At 42.9% G+C, this 21,572-nt stretch overlaps 2 protein-coding genes across 5 annotated transcripts in view; one reads left to right on the top strand and one right to left on the bottom strand.

The window, feature by feature from the left end:
* Positions 1-21,572, bottom strand: part of LOC100551841 (C-type lectin BpLec) — a 520,120-nt gene that overhangs the window by 144,364 nt on the left and 354,184 nt on the right. The window lies entirely within an intron of this gene.
* The window catches only part of impdh1 (inosine monophosphate dehydrogenase 1), a 70,197-nt gene that overhangs the window by 21,920 nt on the left and 26,705 nt on the right, over positions 1-21,572 (top strand). For 3 of the 4 annotated variants that reach the window (XM_062981267.1, XM_062981270.1, XM_062981269.1), the window contains exons 5-12: positions 790-864; positions 3,136-3,342; positions 7,669-7,756; positions 8,866-9,065; positions 11,149-11,240; positions 14,061-14,164; positions 19,241-19,384; positions 19,660-19,804. In XM_062981267.1, coding sequence (XP_062837337.1) covers positions 790-864; positions 3,136-3,342; positions 7,669-7,756; positions 8,866-9,065; positions 11,149-11,240; positions 14,061-14,164; positions 19,241-19,384; positions 19,660-19,804 — 1,055 coding nt within the window. The remainder of the gene's footprint in view (positions 1-789; positions 865-3,135; positions 3,343-7,668; positions 7,757-8,865; positions 9,066-11,148; positions 11,241-14,060; positions 14,165-19,240; positions 19,385-19,659; positions 19,805-21,572) is intronic. The other variant, XM_062981268.1, reaches the window with a different exon arrangement.

Genomic DNA, 21,572 nt, shown 5'->3' with positions numbered 1-21,572 from the left:
TCTTCACTGGAGCAGAGATCCAGACTGCAAGGTTACAGGAACATTCAACTGGATACACAGAAATCCCCAGAAACAAGAACAAGGCTGGAAGGAGAATCAAGGTACAAAGCTGCAGGAAATAACATGGAATTCACAGGAGCATGAAGCAGAGATCTTCTTCTCTTGAATAAGCAAAGTTACCACCTCTGAATCTTTCAGAGAAAGCAGCCCTTCTTAAGGGAAACTCAAGGTCTTTTCCCGTGAGAAACCTGCTCATTATTTCATTTTAATAGCAATCGTTTACTGCGTCTGACACACTCCCTTTCTCTCCTCTGCTGAGTTATCACTTTCCTTCTGTCGAGATCATTACCCTTATCACTTCCAGAACCCGAACTAGAATGTCCATCTGGGACCAGGATGTCTGACATTGACTCCTTTGAGGAATGCGGTTCAAGCTGCCTTCTTGAAACCATAATGCCTCTGGTCCCAGAATCCACTGAGACAAACTCTGGCTGCATCTCAGGCCCAAATTCGAGTCCTCTGACAAGACAGGTGCAGGGACAATCACAGGCTGAACAAGGCCCAACCTCAAGCTCACCTGCATGGTAGAAGGGGTGGACTAGATAGCCTTTAGATGTCCCTTCCAACTCTACGATGTTGTGATTCTAACCCCTACTAGGCTGGACCATGTAGGGTGGGCGGGCTGTTCTGAACCTGAAGGGCTGACCGGTCCCATGGATTTGGGGGTGGCGGTGTGTTTTGACCCTTCCTTCCTTCCTTCCTTCCTTCTGACCTTTGCTCCCTTTGCAGCTGATGGGCGGCATTGGCATCATCCACCACAACTGCACCCCCGAGTTCCAGGCCAACGAGGTCCGAAAGGTGAAGGTGAGCATCTCTCTCCATTCTGTGGTGGGGATGGATATATATCGTATATACTCGAAGATAAACCGAGTTTTTCAGCCCTTTTTATGATCTGAAAAAGCCTCCCCCGGCTTATAATCGGGTCAAGGTCAAGCCAGCAGTAGAGCGAGGAGGCTGTTGCTTGCAAGATATAATCTATTTATCTCTCCTCTTACCCTCCCTTATCAGTGTTTAATTTTCCAAAGCCTCCCTCGCTCTTAACCAAGGGAATGTTTTGAAAAAGGAATGAAGCCCTTGCAAGTCAGGACGAATATATATATACCCGTTAATCTTATAGAAGCATTTTTCCCTGAAATATTTGTTAATCTCTGCTACAGATATATAGGCATTTCCCCCTGCAAGCCTTTGCAAGCCCTCTATGTACCTTTATATTTCTATCTATCTATCTACATTATTTTATATATGAATTTTTGTCTCATATGTTTGCAAGTCTTTGCAAATCTTATACAGATATAATTATCTATAGAGAGAGAGATGTCTAGATAGATATATATGAATATAGATATGTAGGGCTTGCAAATATTGCAGGAGAAATGCACACACACACACAGAGAGAGATTTCTAGATAGATATAAACATAAATATTTAGGGCTTGCAAATATTCCTGGAGGGAAATGCACACATATATAGAGAAAGAAGATTTTCAAACATTTCAGGGGAAATGCATATGTGAAATTAGTATATATAATTATAGATCTATATCTAGCTCTGGATCTATATCTAGCTCTGCATTGTTTATATAGGCCTGTTACTATGTTGGAAATTGGCCTGAGTCCCCATGGGGAGATTGGGCAGGGTACAAATGAAATTTATTATTATTATTAAAGTATTGTTATTACCATATTGTTTTTGTTGACCCTACTTTTCGACTTACAGAGCTACTTTACTGTTTTTCTTTGAAATACGGTAAATATTGAAAAATCTTTAACCTACTGATGCCTCAATATAATTTCATTGGGATCTATTTTCATTTTGAAATTTACCAGTAGCTGCTGCATTTTCCACCCTCGGCTTATACTCGAGTTAATAAGTTTCCTCACTTTTTTGTGGTAAAATGAGGTGCCTCGGCTCCTATTAGGGTCGGCTTATACTTGAGTATATACGGTATATGTATTAGAGATGGGCAAACTTCAGCCCTTCAGGTCCATAACACCTGGAGGGCCGATGCTTGCCCATGGTTGGGTTAGAGAGAAGCTTGGACACCCCTTTGAGGCATTGCTTCTTTTTTTTTTTTTTTTAAATTTATATTTCATAAAATAACAATAAAAGTGGGGGAACATTTTGGTTATAGGAAAGTAGGAAATTGGGGAGGAGGGTAGAAGGGGAGGGGAAGGAAGAACCCGAAAAGAAGAAGAAGAAAAAAAAAAAAAGACACACACACACATCTAGTTTGACTTCCATCCATATCTAAACCAGATTGTCTCTCAGGGGAGGTTTCTACCCCTGTAATAGTTTCCTTCCATTTCTGCATCTGCTTCTCTATAGTAAAGCTTTTCAAGTCCCGCGACCTATTCGTATTGTCAGTTTGTCTTTACCTGTCTCATAGTTACGGATATTATCCATCCGTATCTTATAATTAAAGTCTCAGTCTTTTCTCACTATATACATGTTATCATTCTTCTTTGTTGTATATAAGCTAAGACTGGTTTCCAGTCCGTACTTCTCCTGGGTACTCCTTGATGTTTTGTTATTATATATGTTAGCCTATCCATATTTTTAATTTCCATTAGTTTAAGTAGCCATTGGTCATCCTCCGGTATTTCCTCCTGTTTCCAATACTTTGCATATATGATCCTTGCTGCCGTGGTCATATAATTAATTAACAATTCCTCATTTTCTGTTAGCTTCAGTTCCGTAATTCCTAATAGGAAGAATTCTGGTTTGAATTGGTGATTAATTTTTAGAATCTTTTGCATATTTTCGTGGACAATTTTCCAAAATTTTTTCGCCTTGTCACACGTCCACCACATGTGAAAAAATGTTCCTTCATGTTGCTTGCATTTCCAACAGGCGGTATTCATATCTTTGTAGTAGTATCCTAGTTTCTGTGGCGTTATATACCATCTATAGAACATTTTGATCAAATTTTCTTTCAAATCGTATGAATACATTTGCTTCATTTTGCGATTCCACATAATTTCCCATTGCTCCATTCTAATTGTTCTTCCAAAATTTACCGCCCATTTTGTCATACATTCCTTGAGGCATTGCTTCTGTGGCTTCTCTTTGGTGCAGAAGTTTGAGCAGGGCTTCATCACGGACCCGGTGGTGCTGAGCCCCTCGCACTCGGTGGGCGACGTCTTCGAGGCCAAGGTGCGGCACGGCTTCTCGGGGATCCCGGTCACCGAGGCGGGCAAGATGGGCAGCACCTTGGTGGGCATCGTCACCTCCCGTGACATCGACTTCCTCTCCGAGAAGGACTATGACACCCCCTTGAGCGAGGTAAGGACCAAGGAGAGCCAGGGGGTGCCAACGCATTAATCTCGTGTTGGGAGGAATGGAAATGTAAACCTGTGTGGCGTGGACTATATTTGCGGGGATTGGGTACAGTGCTTTTCATAATAAACATAATAAACCTAACAACAACAACAACAACAACAACAACAACTTGGGAAGTGTCCGACGTGTGACCCAATACAACAGCCAGTAGAATATCTGCTGTGGACTCATCTTGTTGTGTTTCAAATAATATAATAATACGAATAATGAGAATAATAATAAATGTAATAATAATAATGAGAATAATGGGGAGGAAAGGGATTGTTGTAGTTCAGCCTGTGTTAGGGATTCCTCTTCTTCAGAAGAGGAAAGGGAGCAGGAAGGTGTTCATGAATCTGAGGGGGAGTTGGAATCTGAGGAGGAAATAACCACATTTCAGGAAAGGGGAAAGGAAACAGAGCAAAGATGTCGTTCAGCTAGAATAGCTGCCAGAAATGCAGCCAAGTAATTGGGAACTGCCCTAGCAGCTGTGGGGGAACTCAAGGCTATAAATCAGAAGCAGGTGCAGCCAGTTCTTGCTGCTAACAAACTGACTCTAATGCCTCAGCCTTCTCTCCCCTTGTGCCTGCTTCGAGTCTGCATCTGGGAAACTGCTCTTAAGGATTTATTGCTGTGTCTAAAGTAAGACTGCTATTTGATTTGGGAATTTATCAGAGACTAAGAACTATGTTTGCCCTAAGACTTCCTTGCTTTCTTTTGCATTCCACGGAGTGTGCTGTTCTTTATGTTTTGCTGAAGTAAAGCAGTTTTCGTTTACTTACTACAGTGTGTTAAGGCTGTTCTTAAAAGACAAAACAGGACAGCCTGTGATACTTGTGTTAGTGCCTGATGTCAATGAGATGTCTGGGCCTGGCCTGTGTGTGATTGCAGTGGAGATGATGGTCTTGACAGGCTTGCCTTACAGCTAGAGGTTTCTGCAGAACAGAGACCGGAGCCTCAAGGCCAAACTTCTGAAAGGGGCCGCTTTGTCAGAAATATTGAAAATTAACAGTGTATTTTTAATTACAAAAAAAATGATGCACAGGCAGTGAAAGAGTTAAAATGATGCAATGACTAAGCAAAACCAGTAAGTTAATATAAGCAGGTGTGACTGTGAGTTAGTTGCTCCTCCTGTGTGAAGACTTCCTTCTGTGTGAAGAATGCCTCAGTGCAAGGAGTGCTGTGCTTGACTGCTCCAAGGAAAGAGCTGCTTCAGTTTGAAGATTGAGAGAGAGAAGCCCAGCTTGAAGGCAAGAAGCTGAAGCAAAGATATAACAAGGAAGTATAAAGAATTTTGTTTATGATATGGAAACCTTGTTTTTGTAAATAGTACAACCATATTATTTTTCTACAAGAAAAGCCTCTGAAGGAAGATAACAATAGTCTGTGTGTTTTTATTTCATCTTATACTGGCTACTGGTTCTGGGTCACGCTGCTGCTACTACTCTGCTGTATACCTTTATGGTGAGGGTCTTTTGTTGTTAAGCCCATTCGTCAAACAAAGGTTATGGGCCCAGTAGTCCCAATAGGGAATAATAGCGACCATTAGAGACTATTGCGAGGCTGAAGAATTATGGTGGACCTCCTTTTGAAAGGCTGAATGCCAGTAATTATGCCACATGGTCATTTAAAATGATGAATTATTTGTTAAGAGACAATTTGTGGACAGTAGTTAAAAATCCTCCTGATAAAGGAGAAGAAGATGATGAAAAGTCGATGGCAGACGCTGGTGCCAAGGCTTCTATAATTTTGGTGTTGGAGGACAGTCAGCTGCCATATGTAAGAGGGAGATTCTTCAGATGCAGCTGCAGAGGGTAATGAGCTGGCAGATAGGAGGCGAGGCTTTTGTAAACACACAGAAAGAGTTCCCAGCTCCTTCGTCGGTCAGTTCATCTTCGAGAAAAAAAGAGCAGATAAATTATCTGCTGAGAAAGTGAAACGAAATGTGTTTTTCTCAGGGAAGGAGGTTTATTAAGGCAAAGGGGAACGGCTGTTGCTTCATTGGGGTCAACGTTGGTGCTTCAAGTCAGTCATGCCTGTTCATGCTCTAAGTTTCCTATGTGGATTTTAATTCATAGTTACTGTCATGCCAAGTTTTGTTCTTTGAATCCAAGGGCATTTTTTCCTGGTTCCAGTTCACCAAGCTCATGCCTTGTCTTTTACTCTGCCTTGTGTTTTTGGATTTCACAAATTTGTGCCTTGTGACTTATTCCTGTACCTTGGAAGTGGTGGACTGTTGCTGATGTCTTGAAGAAACCTTTTGAGACTTTACCTTTTAATCTTCTTTATTGCTTGGTTGTTATATAGATTAGTGGTTCCCAAACCTATTTGGCCTGCCGCCCTCTTTCCAGAAAAAATAAGACTCAGCACCCCCTGGAAAGGGGGGCGTGGCTTAGAGGGGTGGGTGTGGCTCCTGCTCAAGAGAGCGAGGCTGAGCTTCTCCCCTCGTCCAAGATGTAGGGCTGGGAGGGGGAGAGGAGGTGGGCGGGGCCACAAATGGGCGGCCAGGACTGGGATGGGCGGAGTTACGAGCTCTGAGTCAGGGCTGAGTTTCTATCTCTGTCTTGCGGCGCCTGCCAGGACACAGGGGGCGGGGCTAGAGGAGGGGGCGGGGCCTCTTCCCAAGTGCCTGACGGGGCTGAACCTCTATACCCCGCCCCCGTGTTCTAACAAGTGTCACGACCCAGGCTGCAGAGCACCAATAACCATACGCAGAGGCCAGATTCTATCTAATATCTTTATTAAGGAAATATATAAAGTCAATAAAAATAAGTGTAGAATATAGTTCAGAAGAAGACCTTTCAGGAAAGGTCAAATATAGTCCAGGAAAACAATATCCAATATGAGATATTAAAGTCCAAAGTTATAATCCACTTTACCGAAACACTCACTAATTGACAAGCAATAGTGAGGGGAACTGTCCATGGGCTTGAGGCTTAAGGTAAATCCGCATCAAGGAAACAAGGCTGGAATCCGAAAGGCAGGGTCCGTGCCTAAACGCAAGGCGAGGCAAAAACAGAGGCTTGGCAAGGTCCGATTAGAACAAGGCATACGTGGAACAAGAACTGAGTCCATAAGAATCCGTGGAACAAGGCAGGGCTGGGAACCTGATTCAGGAGCTGGGAACTGGAGTACGAAGTCTACACACGATCTCGCTCCACGAGCTGACGAATTGACTCCGCAAGGAATCCTTGGTGGCAAACATCTATATAGGGATCTTGTTTTCCCGCCAAAGAACACTTTCTCTGGGGAACAAGAACCGAAACCTATACTGTCCAGATGCAGGACTCCTTAAACTTTCCCAAGGGAAGCAGAACTTTAATCTTCTAATTGTCTGGCAGCTATCCGGGCGCTTCTGCGAGACGCCTCCCTAGCGTGTCTATCTTGATTATAATTAAAGCGGCGAGAAAACGGGGGAGATTTCGCCTCAAGGCTTGTTTGGCTGTCTTCTTGTGGGCAAACATCCTGCAGCTGCAAAGGCCTCATCTCTGGCTGAAACGGTGGGAAAACCCAATTTTCCTCTTCATCTGTCACAACAGTGCTAGGAACAGGACTACAAGGCCCATGAGACATCACAACAAGTGCCTCAGGGGAGGTATAGAGGCTCAGCCCTGTCTTGGGAAGAGGCCCCGCCCCACCCCTAGCCCCGCCCTTTAGTCCTAAAAGGCCTCTCAGGAGAGGTATAGAGGCTCAGCCCTGTCTTGGGAAGAGGCCCCGCCCCACCCCTAGCCCCGCCCTTTAGTCCTAAAAGGCCTCTCAGGAGAGGTATAGAGGCTCAGCCCTGTCTTGGGAAGAGGCCCCGCCCCACCCCTAGCCCCGCCCTTTAGTCCTAAAAGGCCTCTCAGGAGAGGTATAGAGGCTCAGCCCTGTCTCGGGCTCTTGGAAGGAGGCCCCGCCCCCTCCCTAGCTCCGCCCTCTGTGTCCCAACAAGAGCCACAGGAGAGGTATAGATGCTCAGCCCTGTCTCGTGCTCTTGGGAAGAAGCCACGCCCACTCCTCTAGCTCCGCCCCTTGTGTGTCCTAACAGGCGCCTCAGGGGCTCAGCCCTGTCTCCGGCACTTGGGAAGAGGCCCCGCCCCTCCCATGGCCCCGCCCCCGTGTCCTAATAGGTGCCATCACTGCCCCCCCGGATCGCTCCAGCGCCCACTTTGGGAATCACTGATTCAGATTCTTCAGTCAACTGCTTGCAGATCCATTCAGTTGGTGTGGTGCCTTATGGTCAGAGAGGGGTGGCTCTGGGACACCACAGGCTAACCTATGTCCTGGTCTCCTTTCGGACCCCAAATGCAGGTGATGACCAAGCGCAGCGACCTGGTGGTGGCCCCCGCCGGCGTCACCTTGAAGGAAGCCAACGAGATCCTGCAGCGGAGCAAAAAAGGTGACCAAGGGAATAGATGTCGATCCCTCTTCATTGGTGTTAGCAGACCCAAGCAGCTCTGTGTTGACTTCCTTCTTAACAGTTGTAAACATTTCCTTAACTTGGTGTAAACATTTCTCTTATCATTGCCACCGTTCTTATCACAGTTTGCCACGCAGGTCAGCTATCTCAGGTCTCATCAGCAGGTTTTAATTACAATTCAGCAAGCAGGTAGTTAGTCATCGCAGGCCTTAATATTTTAGAATGGTGTCTCCAAAATTATTAACTCTCATTCATTCCACTCATTCATACCCACACATAATACAGTAGAGTCTCACGTACCCAAGCTAAACAGGCCGGCAGAAGCTTGGATAAGTGAATATGTTGGATAATGAGGGATTAAGGAAAAGCCTATTAAACATCAAATTAAGTTATGATTTTACAAATTAAGCACCAGAACATCATGTTTTACAACAAATTTGATAGAAAAGGCAGTTCAATACGCAGTAATGGTATGCTGTAATTACTGTATTTACGAATTTAGCACCAAAATATCATGATATATTGAAAACACTGACTACAAAAATGGCTTGGATAATCCAAAAACTTGGATAAGCGAGGCTTGGATAGGTGAGACTCTACTGTATATGCATATTTTTGGTCACACTCGCTGGGAGATAGGGCGGAATACAAACAAAGTTTATTATTATTATTATTATTATTATTATTATTATTATTATTATTCAGGGCCAACACTACCCCCAGTGTGAGGTCTTACTAGCGCAGACCTGGACCAACTTGGGCTCTTCCTCCAGGTGGTTTGGATTTCAACTCCCACAATTCCTAACAGCCGGTAGAGAGGTGGGGTCCAGAATACCTGGAGGGAGGGCCCAAGTTGGCCCATGCCATACCGTCTTCAAGGTCTTCGGCAACCGTTGCAGCAACTGTTGGGGCGGATTGCGGAAATGCCGAGAAGGGATCTGTGAGAGAGTCCCCTTTGTGGCATTTTGCAGAAACTCTGGCCTTGGGAAAGAAAGGTCAGGGTCTGGAAGGGGTCTCGGAAGGACGATGTCCAGAGCCTGTCCCCATTGGCCAGCCGTTGACCCTCCTCCTCCCCCCCTTTTTTGCAGGGAAGCTTCCGATCGTGAACGACGCGGACGAGCTGGTGGCCATCATTGCCCGCACGGACCTCAAGAAGAACCGGGACTACCCGCTGGCCTCCAAGGACCCCCGGAAGCAGCTGCTCTGCGGCGCCGCCATCGGCACCCGGGAGGACGACAAGTACCGCCTGGACCTCCTCACGCAGGCCGGGGTCGACGTGGTCGTCCTGGTGAGTGGCCGCCCTCGACCCGTGACCCTTGACCCCCGGATTGTAGGCTCAGGTCACCCCAAGGGAGCCAACAAGAGGGCCCTAGAGCCGGAAGGGGTCTCCAGCTCCATCCAGACCCTCCTCTATTGCCAGGCTGCCATGGCTCAATTTGCTTCCTCTGTGCTGGAGTTGGGGCTTGTCCTTCTGTGGCCGCAAATAACAACAACAATAATAATAACTGGGTTGCAAATCATAATAGCAGCAACAACAATAATAACAATAATAATAATAGCAGCAATAATAATAATAATAATAATAACTGGGTTGCAAATCATTAAAATAGCAGCAACAATAATAATAACGATAATAATAATAATAATAATAACTGGGTTGCAAATCATTAAAATAGCAGCAACAATAATAATAACAACAACAACAATAATAATAATAATAATAATAATAACTGGGTTGCAAATCATAATAGCAGCAACAACAATAATAATAATAATAGCAGCAACAATAATAATAATAATAATAATAATAACGGTTGCAAATCATTAAAATAGCAGCAACAATAATAACAACAACAATAATAACTGGGTTGCAAATCATAATAGCAGCAACAATAATAATAACAATAATAATAACGGTTGCAAATCATAATAGCAACAACAACAATAATAATAATAATTGGGTTGCAAATCATTATAATAGCAGCAACAATAATAATAATAATAATAATAGGGTTGCAAATCATTATAATAGCAGCAACAACAATAATAATAACTGGGTTGCAAATCATAATAGCAGCAACAGTAATAACAATAATAATAATAATAATCACTGGGTTGCAAATCATTATAATAGCAGCAACAACAACAATAATAATAATAATAATAATAATTGGGTTGCAAATCATTATAATAGCAGCAACAACAATAATAATAACTGGGTTGCAAATCATAATAGCAGCAACAGTAATAACAATAATTGTTCCGTCCCCCAGGACGATGGTTTGCCTTACCTATTGGTCGTTTGTTTGTTTTCCCTCCTTTGCATTTTGTTTCAGCCTCTGGCTGCAAAAGCCCAGGAAAGGTGGCTTGAAGTCTGCAAGAGCTGGCTGCAGTTTTCTTTGCAATGATTGGTCAAAGAGTACAACATCTTAGGACCGCCCTTTTTACCAGGGTCTAGTCTCCATTTTAGAGTTTCATTCTGGCTATAGTCTTCCAACGTGCTGGAGCTGTGCAAGGCTAACTGGGACAAATCATCCTCAAAACCAGGCCAATCTAAGCCTATCCAAATTAGATAAGTATTGAATTATACTGATCTGGAATAGGAAATCTAGTTAGAGGAGCAGGGTTATTCCATCGCTTCTAGAACTAATCTTTGCTGTAAAGATAGGGAAGGAAAGAGTTTCTCCTTCTAATATAGACAGCGTGATTAGGGTATAGTGGTTTTATAATCACCTTTGCCTTCTGGAACCAGGGATAATTCTGCAACTAAAACCCATGGAAATTTGTTTCATTTTCTGCAACTTTAAGATCTGTGCCAGGTTTACAACCTTGTATGAATAAACATCCTTTTTTGAAGTTCTCCAGACTCAGTCGTTCAATATTTTAGGACAGCTTATAGGGATTTGCAGTTCGCCCGGATAAAGGACGGCACGTTTCAGCTTTATAGTTTTTTTTTATTGTCTGGCGGACGGCACAATAATAATAATAATCACTGGGTTGCAAATCATTATAATAGCAGCAACAATAATAATAACAATAATAATAATAACTGGGTTGCAAATCATATGTGCTCATTGTAATCCACCCTGAGTCCCCTTCGGGGTGAGAAAGAAGGGCGGAATATAAATACTGTAAAATAAAATAAAAATAAAAACAATCCCTGAAGCCGAGCACGAAATCCTGCTTGGGTTTCCCTCAAGTTGCAGTGAATATTATCGGTTCTCGTGCAGGGCCGTCTTGGCTTTATTTCTCCTCCTTGAAATAATTGTGTGTGGGTGGTGGGGCAGGATTTAGGGGTGCACCTTTCTTGATAAAGTCTCGTGCTCATCATCCCCTCTCGCCTCTTCTGTCTCTTCCCGCGGTGCACAAAGGACTCTTCGCAGGGAAACTCCGTCTATCAGATCAGCATGATCCACTACATCAAGCACAAATACCCGGAGCTGCAAGTCATCGGGGGCAATGGTGAGCCTCGGCGGGACCCTCATGGGGGTGGGACGGGGCCCTTTTCCGACCCTTGTCAGGTCTTTCTTCCGCCCGAACCAGAGTTTCTTTGCTCAAACCCCCAAGCAATAGTAAAGTACTGTCTAGTGCAGGCATGGGCGAACTTGGGCCCTCCCACCAGGTGTTTTGGACTTCAACTCCCACCATTCCTAACAGCCTCGGGACTGTCAGGGGGAGGACGATGGGGTGAGACTCTGGTTGCCATGCAGAGTGTTCCAAAAATCATCATCCCGGTCTCACCGATCCCTCCTTCTCCAGGCTGCCTTCTCATTCGGAGAGTCAGCACTGGTCAACAAAAACTCCAGCAGTCGAAGGGTCGGTTGAAATCCAACTGTTCTTTAACTTTATTTACATCACTATATACAGTTACAGTCATTCACAATAAGTCCCAGACACATGGCTGTGTCTCCTCGGCTACAGAGCAAAGCATTCATCGTCCATCTTCAGTGAACACTCAAGCCGAAAAACGAAACACAAACGCTCCCCTGCATTCCACAGATCATGAAGGAAGTCCCGGTCCATCAGACTTGACCCCATTGGTCCTGTGTTACATCAATCAAAGCAGGTTCTTATTAACTCCATAGCTACTGAAATGCCTTGCCGAAACTCACACAGAAGGCATTTCTAACAGCCTAGATTGATTTTAACATTTCACACAATTCACAATACCCTGACAGGGCCCCTTCCTAAGCCCAGGTTATTATTATCATTATCATTATTATAGAATCCTAGTGTTGGAAGAGACCCCAAGGGCCCTCTAGTCCCATGATGGCGAACCTATGACACGCGTGTCAGCACTGACGCAGCCATTTTCAATGATATTCGGTCGCATACAGAGAAGTATGGTGCCACACGCCGAGAACAGTATTTCATCCTCAGATCCTGCACAGCCAGGTGCAGGAGCTGAGGATAAAACATTTGCTGTAGTCAGGGCCGGCCCTAGGCAATTTTCAAATGTAAGCAAGCAGTATTTTTGGTGCCCCCCCCCCCCCCCGAACCAGTCACTGAATCACAGTGTGGGAATGAGTGCTTCTTCGCAAGTGAGTAGTTCGCGTATAGCTTGAACCGCCCCTGGCTGTAGTGTAGTGTAGTTAAATAATTAGTTTTTGGTTTATTTTATAATAAATAAATTTAATATAATAAATAAATAATAAATTTATTTACAATTATATGTTTTTGTTATTTAAACATTCTTTGTTAACTGCCCCTAGTTCCCATGTCTCAGAGTGTTGCTTCTTATTTACTGTTCTGAGTTTTTGAGTTTTTTAAATACTGGTAGCCAGATTTTGTTCATTTTCATGGTTTCCTCCTTTCTGTTGACGTTGTCCATATGCTTGTGGATTTCAGTGGCTTCTCTGTGTCGTCTGACATGATATTTATTGGAATGGTCCAGCATTTCTGTGTTCTCAAACAATATACTGTGTCCAGGCTGGTTCATCAAGGGTTCTGCTGTGGCTGATTTCTCTGGTTGAGTGAGTCTGCAGTGCCTTTCATGCTCTTTGACTCGTGTCTGGGCAATGCTGCTGCGTTTGGTGGTCTCTCTGTAGACTTCTCATCCACAGCTGCATGGTATCCGGTAGACTCCTGCAGAGGAGAGAGGATCCCTCTTGTCCTTCTCTGACCGTAGCATTTGTTGGATTTTCTTGTTGGGTCTGTAGATAGTTTGTAGGTCAGTTTGCCTCTGCGGTCAGTGGTTCCCTTGATGTCTGATAAGAACACCTTTCCTCTGGGTGGATCTTTGTCTTGACTCTCCTGGCTTGTTCTTGGCCTTGCAGCTCTTCTGGTGTCTGTGGTGGAGTATCCATTGGCCTGGAGAGCCCAGTTTAGGTAGTTTAGTTCACCTTGGAGGAGGTTCGGTTCGCAGATTCTTTATTATCATTACTAGCTGTGCCTGGCCACGCGTTGCTGTGGCAAAGTGGTGGTGGTATTGGTTAAAAGTTGTTGTGGAATTTTTATTTGACATTATTTGTATTTTTTTAAAATTAATTTTATTGTAACTTATCTTTTTTTATTTATTATATTTTATTATTTTGTTGTATTATTTTTAGTTATTTTGTTATAGTATTTTATTGTATTAATTTTTTAGTGTTTTTAATTATTTTAGTGTTTTTATTATTTTTTATTGTATTATTTGTATTTATTTTATTTTTTATTCTTTTATTAACACGGGCTGAGTGGGTTGCTAGGAGACCAAGTGGGCGGAGCTTAGCTTTCTAAACTGGCAGCAATTGGATAAAAACGATTATTGCTCTCCCTCTAAGTAGGACTTTATTTTTCTTTTCTTTTTGTTGTATCAACCTAGAGGCGCGGATGATGGGTTGTGTTGTCAAATTTCGAGGTTGGGGGGCCTGTAGTTTTGTTGTTTTGTCCGCTGCCCTGATGCCATCCCTCTTTTATATATATAGAAGATTATTACCATTACAGAATCCTAGCGTTGAAAGAGGCCCCATGGGCACATGTGGGGCAACCCCCTTCAGCCATGCAGGAAAGGCACGAGGAAGGAAACACGCCTGCTCCCTCTTACTTATCCTTTCACATATTTATATCTGGCTGTCATGTCTCTCTTCTCTGAGCCTTCTCTTCTGAGGCCAAACAGATCCAGGTCTTTAAGGCGCTCCTCATGGGGATTATTCATGGTCTGCAGACCTTTGAGTCGCCCTTGTCCTCTGGACATTATTCCCAGAGGCCCTTGCCTTCCATGCCTTCGAATGCTGCTCTCCTTGCAAGGGTTCCTTTTCCCGGCCGGGTGTTTCACGGGCGCCCTTGCTTTCTCTCCTATGGGATGCACAGTGGTGACAGCGGCGCAGGCCAAGAACCTCATCGACGCCGGCGTGGACGCCTTGCGCGTGGGCATGGGCTGCGGGTCCATCTGCATCACCCAGGAAGGTAAGGAGACACATAAACAAATGTGCAGATCTTCAATTTTAAATCTTAAGTCGTATCCAATTTGTAAGTTTTGTGTATACAAAAAAAGATATTAAGAAACACCGGGCGGAGGTTGCCCACGCAAAAACTTAAGAACCGAAACTCACCCACTACTTTTTCATTTGGATTCTGCAATGCTCGGAAGTTAGTTTTACTTTGAGCGCAAGCAAGTGAGGCGAAGCAAAGCGAAAAAGGCTGCCGTTCCTCTTTCAATTAAGGAGAGAAGTCTTATTGGACTACTGCCGATTTCTGAGCCTGAATCTATTGCACAAGATTTCCCTAGCCTAAAATGATACATTTTAATATATTGGGTTTATGGTTCCCGTCCCCTTGATCTGGTCATGTAAGTGTGATTTATTGTTATAATTGCATTATTTTACTTTGTTTAATAATGTGTATTATGTTGTTATGTAATGTTTGTGTTGCTTTTATGACTGTAAACTGCCCTGAGTCCCATCCAGGAGACAGGGCGGTATATAAATAAAGTATTATTATTATTATTATTATTATTATTATTATTATTATTATTATTATTATAAGTCGTGACTGTTGCACTTGGGCTCCGAAGCCTCTTTCAGCACAAGCCACACACTGTCCAGATAATCCAATGTCAGAGTTACTAAAAGCAGAGTATAAGAAAAGCTGAATATAGTGGAGTCTCGCTTATCCAACATGCCGGCAGAACGTTGCATAAAGGAAAATGTTGGATAATAATAATAATAATAATAATAATAATAATAATAATAATAAGTTTATTTATATCCCACCTCCGAAGGGGACTCGGGGCGGCTTACAGCAAAATCAAAATACAAGCAATAAATGAGTGATGGCATCACGGCGACCAACAAAACAACAAAACTACAGGCCCCCCCCCCCCCAACCTCGAAATTTGACAACACAACCCATCATCCATGCCTCTAGGTTGATACAACAAAAAGAAAAGAAAAATAAAGTCCTAATTAGAGGGAGAACAATAATTGTTTTTATCCAATTGCTGCCAGTTAGAGGACTAATCTCTGCCCACTTGGTCTCCTAGCAACCAACTCAGCCCAGGAGACAGGCAGACTTAGGCCTTGGCCTGTTCCACAGATGATCTAATTTGCACTAGATTATATGACAGTGTAGACCCTTCCACACAGCTATATTACCCATTTATAATCTTATATTATCTGCTTTGAACTGGATTATCTGGACTCCACACTGCCATATAATCCACTTCAGTGTGCATTTTATACAGCTGTGAAGAAGGGGCCTCATATAATCCAGTTCTAAGCAGATAAGATTATAAATATAATATGTAATAATTACTGTGATAGAGAATCATAGAATAGTAGAGTTGGAAGAGACCTCATGGGCCATCCAGTCCAACCCCATTCTGCCAAGAAGCAGGAAATCGCATTCAAAGCGATTAATAATAATACAGAACAATATAATTTCTAAAATCAGGACAGTAAATAAAAAGCAACACTCTGGAAGCATAAGCCACAGCAACGCGTGGCCGGGCAAAGCTAGTAAAATATAAAACATCAAAGGACAACAACAAAAACCAATAATAAAATATGCACAATAGATGAAAAACATAACACAGAATTAAAACATCAAATTAAAAACAATGAGGTTGCAATAGTGGATAAGCAAGGTGCACATTATGAGTAACAAATTCGTAAATAGACAAAGTGCATTAGAATCATTTAAGGTCACATTAGGTAGGGAGGATAATGAGGGATTACAGAAAAGCCTATTAAACATCAAATTACGTTATGATTTTACAAATTAAGCACCAAAACATCATGTTATACAACAAATCGACAGAAAAAGCAGTTTAATACATGGTTTACTACATGATAATGTTATGTAGTAATTATTGTGTTTACAAATTTAGCAATGTATTGAAAACATTGACTACAAAAACATTGGCTACTAAAAAATGGACTACAAATAAAGACCGAATTGCATAAAATGAACGTAGAGTAACAACAGTATTGCAAGTTAAATCTATAAAAAGTTCAGTCCTGTGAAAGCAGACTGCCTTGGATAATACAGAACGTTGGATAAGTGAAGGTTGGATAAGTGAGACTCTACTGTATCTGAAAAGCAAGCAAATATCAAAAAGGAATTTAATTATGTCCCTAAAAGCCCAAAGTCCAAAAATCCCTTTAAAGAAAATCTCTAAACAAATCCAGGGAGATATGCAAAGACAAGGCACATAAATGCAAAGCAGGCAAAACGATGCCTCTCAAGATCTGAATGCAGGAACAGCTTGATTACATGTGTCGCATGGGCCTTGACATTGAGAGCTCCGTACCTAAATAATATAATTTAATAATAATAAAACTTTATTTACATACTGCCCTATTGCCTCAAGGGACAAGGGTTTCCAATATAACAAAAAAAAAATACAAGTTGAAACCATACAGCAATTAGGACATTATGCCACATAAACATAAATAAATAATGTGTTGTCGAAGGCTTTCATGGCTGGGATCACAGGGTTGTTGTGTGTTTTCCGGGCTGTATGGCCATGTTCTAGAACATGGCCATACAGCCCGGAAAACATACAACAACCCATAAATAAATAAAACATATAATCAGCAACAAGAATTAAAACCTAACTAGCTGTGCCCGGCCACGCGTTGCTGTGGCGAAGTCTGGTGGTCTGGGAAATAAAGTATTGAGGAATTGGTGGTAGTTCAGGTAAAGAGTAAATGTTTTTCCGTGATATTAAGTCCAGTCGTGTCTGACTCTGGGGTTGGTGCTCATCTCCATTTCTAAGCCGAAGAGCCGGCATTGTCCGTAGACACCTCCAGGTCATGTGGCCACTGGCATGACTGCATGGAGCATTGTTACCTTCCCGCCAGAGCGATACCTATTGATCTACTCACATTGGCATGTTTTCGAACTGCTAGGTTGGCAGGAGCTGGAGCTAACAGCGGGCACTCATTCCGCTCCTGGGATTTGAACCTGGAACCTTTTGGTCCACAAGTTCAGCAGCTCAGCGCTTTAACACACTGCACCACCGGGCCCCTCACATCTATATATATAAAAGAGTGATGGCATCACGGCAATTCACAAAACAACAAAAGTACAGGCCCCCCAACCTCAAAATTTGACAACACAACCCATCATCCACGCCTCAAGGTTGATACAACAAAAAGAAAAGAAAAATAAAGTCCTAATTAGAGGGAGAGCAATAATTTTTTTTATCCAATTGCTGCCAGTTTAGAGGGCTAATCTCTGCCCACTTGGTTGCCTAGCAACCAAGGGACAGCCAGGGTTCAGTTAGGGGACAGGCAGATTTAGGCCTCACTTAGGCTTCTTCCACAGATTATCTGATTTGCACGGGATTATATGGCAGTGTAGACTCAAGGCCCTTCCACACAGCTATATAACCCATTTATAATCTTATATTATCTGCTTTGAACTGGATTATCTTGACTCCACACTGCCAGATAATTCACTTCAGTGTGCATTTTATACAGTGTGAAGAAGGGGCCTCAGATAATCCAGTTCTGAGCAGATAATATAAGATTATCAATATACAGTAGAGTCTCACTTATCCAACATAAACAGGCCGACAGGATAAGTGAATATGTTGGATAATAAGAAGGGATTCAGGAAAAGCCAATTAAACATCAAATTAGGTAATCGTTATACAAATTAAGCACCAAAACTTCATATTATACAACAAATTTGACAGAAAAAGTAGTTCCATGCGCAGTAATGCTATGTAGTATTTACAGTAGAGTCTCACTTATCCAACACTCGCTTATCCCACGTTCTAGATTATCCAACGCATTTTTGTAGTCAATGCTTTCAATATATCGTGATATTTTGGTGCTAAATTCATAAATACAGTAATTACTATATAGCATTACTGTGTACTAAACTACTTTTTCTGACAAATTTGTTGTTTAACATGATATTTTGGTGCTTAATTTGTAAAATCATAACTTAATTTGATGTTTAATAGGGTTATCCTTAATTCCTCATTATCCAACATATTCGCTTATCCAGCGTTCTGCCGGCCCGTTTATGTTGGATAAGTGGGACTCTACTGTACTGTATTTACAAATTTACCACTAAAATATCACAATGAATTTAAAACACTGACTACAAAAACATTAATTATGAAAAGGCAGACTGCGTTGGATAATCCAGAACATTGTATAAGCGAATGTTGGATAAGTGAGATTCATGACCTTGGAGGAGTCTACGGACAACGCCGGCTCTTTGGCTTAGAAATGGAGATGAGCACCAACCTCCAGAGTCAGACACGACTGGACTTAATGTCCGGGGAAAACCTTTACCCTTTACGTTAACTACCACCAATTCCTCAATACTTTATTTCCCAGACCACCAGACTACGCCACAGCAACGCGTGGCCGGGCACAGCTAGTAAATAAATAAAATATATAATCAGCAACAAGAAATAAAATCTAATGTCAAAAACTCAATCGATAACCCAGATACAATGATCAGGATTCAACGTTAGGGTGGCCAACTATAAAGCGCTTTCACAAAGAAGGAATCAACGTGAACCACTTTTAAGAAGCCAAAATGCCTCCCATGAGATCATTACTTTTGCACCTGCTCTTCTTATCTCTAAGTCACTTGGAGGAACGAGTCCTTAATTGCCGTCCCTGTTGTCTTAACGCTAATCTCTCCAACCTCGACAAATATTCATCTTCCCCAAATCCCTCATCAGAACTTCTGGCAGGTTCTGATAGGAACGGTCTTCACCGTTCTCTTGGGAACTGCCAGGAGATTCCAAAACATTTATCTCTGGGCCCTCTGAACTTCTTCCAGCATCTACTACGTATCTCATCTCCTAAAAACACTCAGAATCTGACCAGGCCACAACAGTTATTATACTCCATGAACTCTGTTTTTGTGGTTGTACAAGCTAAGTGGAATTGGTTGAGTCTCCATGAGATATTTGAGTCCCCGTTGGGGAGATGGTGGCGGGGTATAAATAAAGTTTTATTATTATTATTATTATTATTATATGCATTGAAGTATTTCTCTCCATCTCTCAAGTGATGGCGTGCGGCCGGCCTCAGGGCACGGCCGTGTACAAAGTGGCGGAATACGCCCGCCGGTTCGGGGTCCCGGTCATCGCGGACGGCGGCATCCAGACGGTGGGCCACGTGGTCAAGGCCCTGTCCCTGGGGGCCTCCACCGGTGAGTATGCGCAGCTCACGGGGCCAATACGATTGTAGGCTGCATCCCCAGAGACTGTAAGAAGAGCTGTCCCGCAGCGGAACCTTGGGAGTCTCCTTCTCTGGAAGCTTTAAAACAGAGGCTGGATGGTCCTCTGTCAGGAGGGCTTTGGTGATGCTTTTCCTGCCTGATGGCAGAAGGAAGGGGGTGGACTGGGTGTCCTCTGGAGGTCCCTTCGACTTCCAAGGTTCTGTCTTGCAGTGCATCTCCCTAAGCCCTCTTCTTTCCCCGGCCAGTGATGATGGGCTCCTTGCTGGCGGCCACCACGGAGGCCCCGGGCGAGTACTTCTTCTCGGACGGCGTGCGGCTCAAGAAGTACCGCGGGATGGGCTCCCTGGACGCCATGGAGAAGAACAGCAGCAGCCAGAAGCGCTACTTCAGGTGGGCCTCCCCCCCGGGGACCGCAAGAGGGGCCCTGCATTCCAAGGATGGCGGGGGGGGGGGGATAGTTAGACGTGTGTAGGTCACATCCCTGCAAGGTAGGCCACTCACTGCGTTTTCGGGAAGGAGGGTGAAAGCATTTGGACTGGCCTGTCGCACCTCAGAGTAGTTCACCTTGCTATGAACACCAAGTCACACACAGCAGGAAGTCTTTTATAATTTTATTGAGCAAAAGCAAATATATATGAATCAAGGCAGGCAAATATAAGGTTTCCAAAGTTGTTGTAAAAGAGTCAATAAAAATCCAATAGTTCATAAGCCATAAAATCCAATAGTCCATAGGCAAAACAGTAGACAATAAATCCAATAGTCCATAGGCAAAACAGTAGACAATAAATCCAATAGTCCATAGGCAAAACAGTAGACCAGGGGTCCCCAAACTAAGGCCCGGGGGCCGGATGCGGCCCTCCAAGGTCCTTTACCTGGCCCCCAACTTCAGTTTTATAATATAATATTTTTATATCAGTTTTAATAATATAATATATTGTATATACATATAATATTGATAAGAATATTATCATTTTATACAATATAATACTAACAATAATACCATATAATAATATTAATTATATGTTATATATTGCATATAATATTACAGTATAGTGGTATAGTTCAATATAGTATAATGCTAATATTGTGCTATGCTAATAATATAATATATTGTATGTACATACAGCTGTTCTGAGTTCCCTTCGGGGTGAGAAGGGTGGGATATAAATGTAGTAAATAAATGTAGTAAATGAATAAATAAATAATTTTGGACTTAGGCTCGCCCAAACTCTGAAATCACTTGAAGACACACAACAACAACAACAGTCCTAATTAACCTGACTATCTCATTGGTCAGAAGCAGGCCCACACTTCCTATTGAAATCCTGATAGGTTTATGTTGGTTAAAATTATTTTCATTTTTAAATATAGTATTGGTCTTTCATTGTTATTGTTGTTGTTTTGCACTACAAATAAGATATGTGCAGTGTGCATAGGAATTTGTTCGGTTTTTCCCCCCAAATGATAATTTGGCCCCTCAACAGTCTGAAGGATTGTGGACGGGCCCTCTGCTTAAATAGTTTGGGGACCCCTGCAGTAGACAATAAATCCAAAAGAACATAGACCCAAGATACAAGGATCCAGGAACAGGAGACTTTCCTAAGGCAGGAATCAGGAACATCCACTCAGATGAAGCGAGAATTTGCTTTGACAAAAATCTATCTCAAAACACACAGTTTTAAAAGCAACCCAAGAATGCATTTCTCTTTCCTATGGAGGCCTCCCTCTTCCCCGCCAACCTTACACTCCTACGAGGCTGAACTCCCTTCCATAACAGCCGGTCCGCCCTAGATAATGATGGCGCCCCTTCAAGGGCCTCGTTATCTCGCACCTGAACCGGGGCTGGAGACACCAGGGCTTGAGACATCTCCGGCTCATTAATTCCCATGAGAATATCATCCTGGCTGTTATCTATGGCCGGCTGGGTCAACAGTTCATTCTGCTCAAACTGCATTTCTCGAGCCTCTGAATCAGCCTGTATATTTCCCATCCCCATGCCATCGTCCTGAAATTCATCCTGCATCCCATCATCTGGCTCTTGTATCTGAAACCCAGAATCCCCTTCTTCATCCTCACCCTGGCTATGCTGTTGCTGAGTCACAACATGACCATTGGCTTGCATTGGCTTGCCTCTGGACGCATCCCCCTGTCCCAATTA

Source organism: Anolis carolinensis, chromosome 5 (genome assembly GCF_035594765.1).
Source record: "Anolis carolinensis isolate JA03-04 chromosome 5, rAnoCar3.1.pri, whole genome shotgun sequence".
Classification (NCBI taxonomy): Eukaryota; Metazoa; Chordata; class Lepidosauria; order Squamata; family Dactyloidae; genus Anolis; species Anolis carolinensis.
Note: the sequence above shows the minus strand (reverse complement) of the source record. Positions and strands in the feature narration are given on the sequence as shown.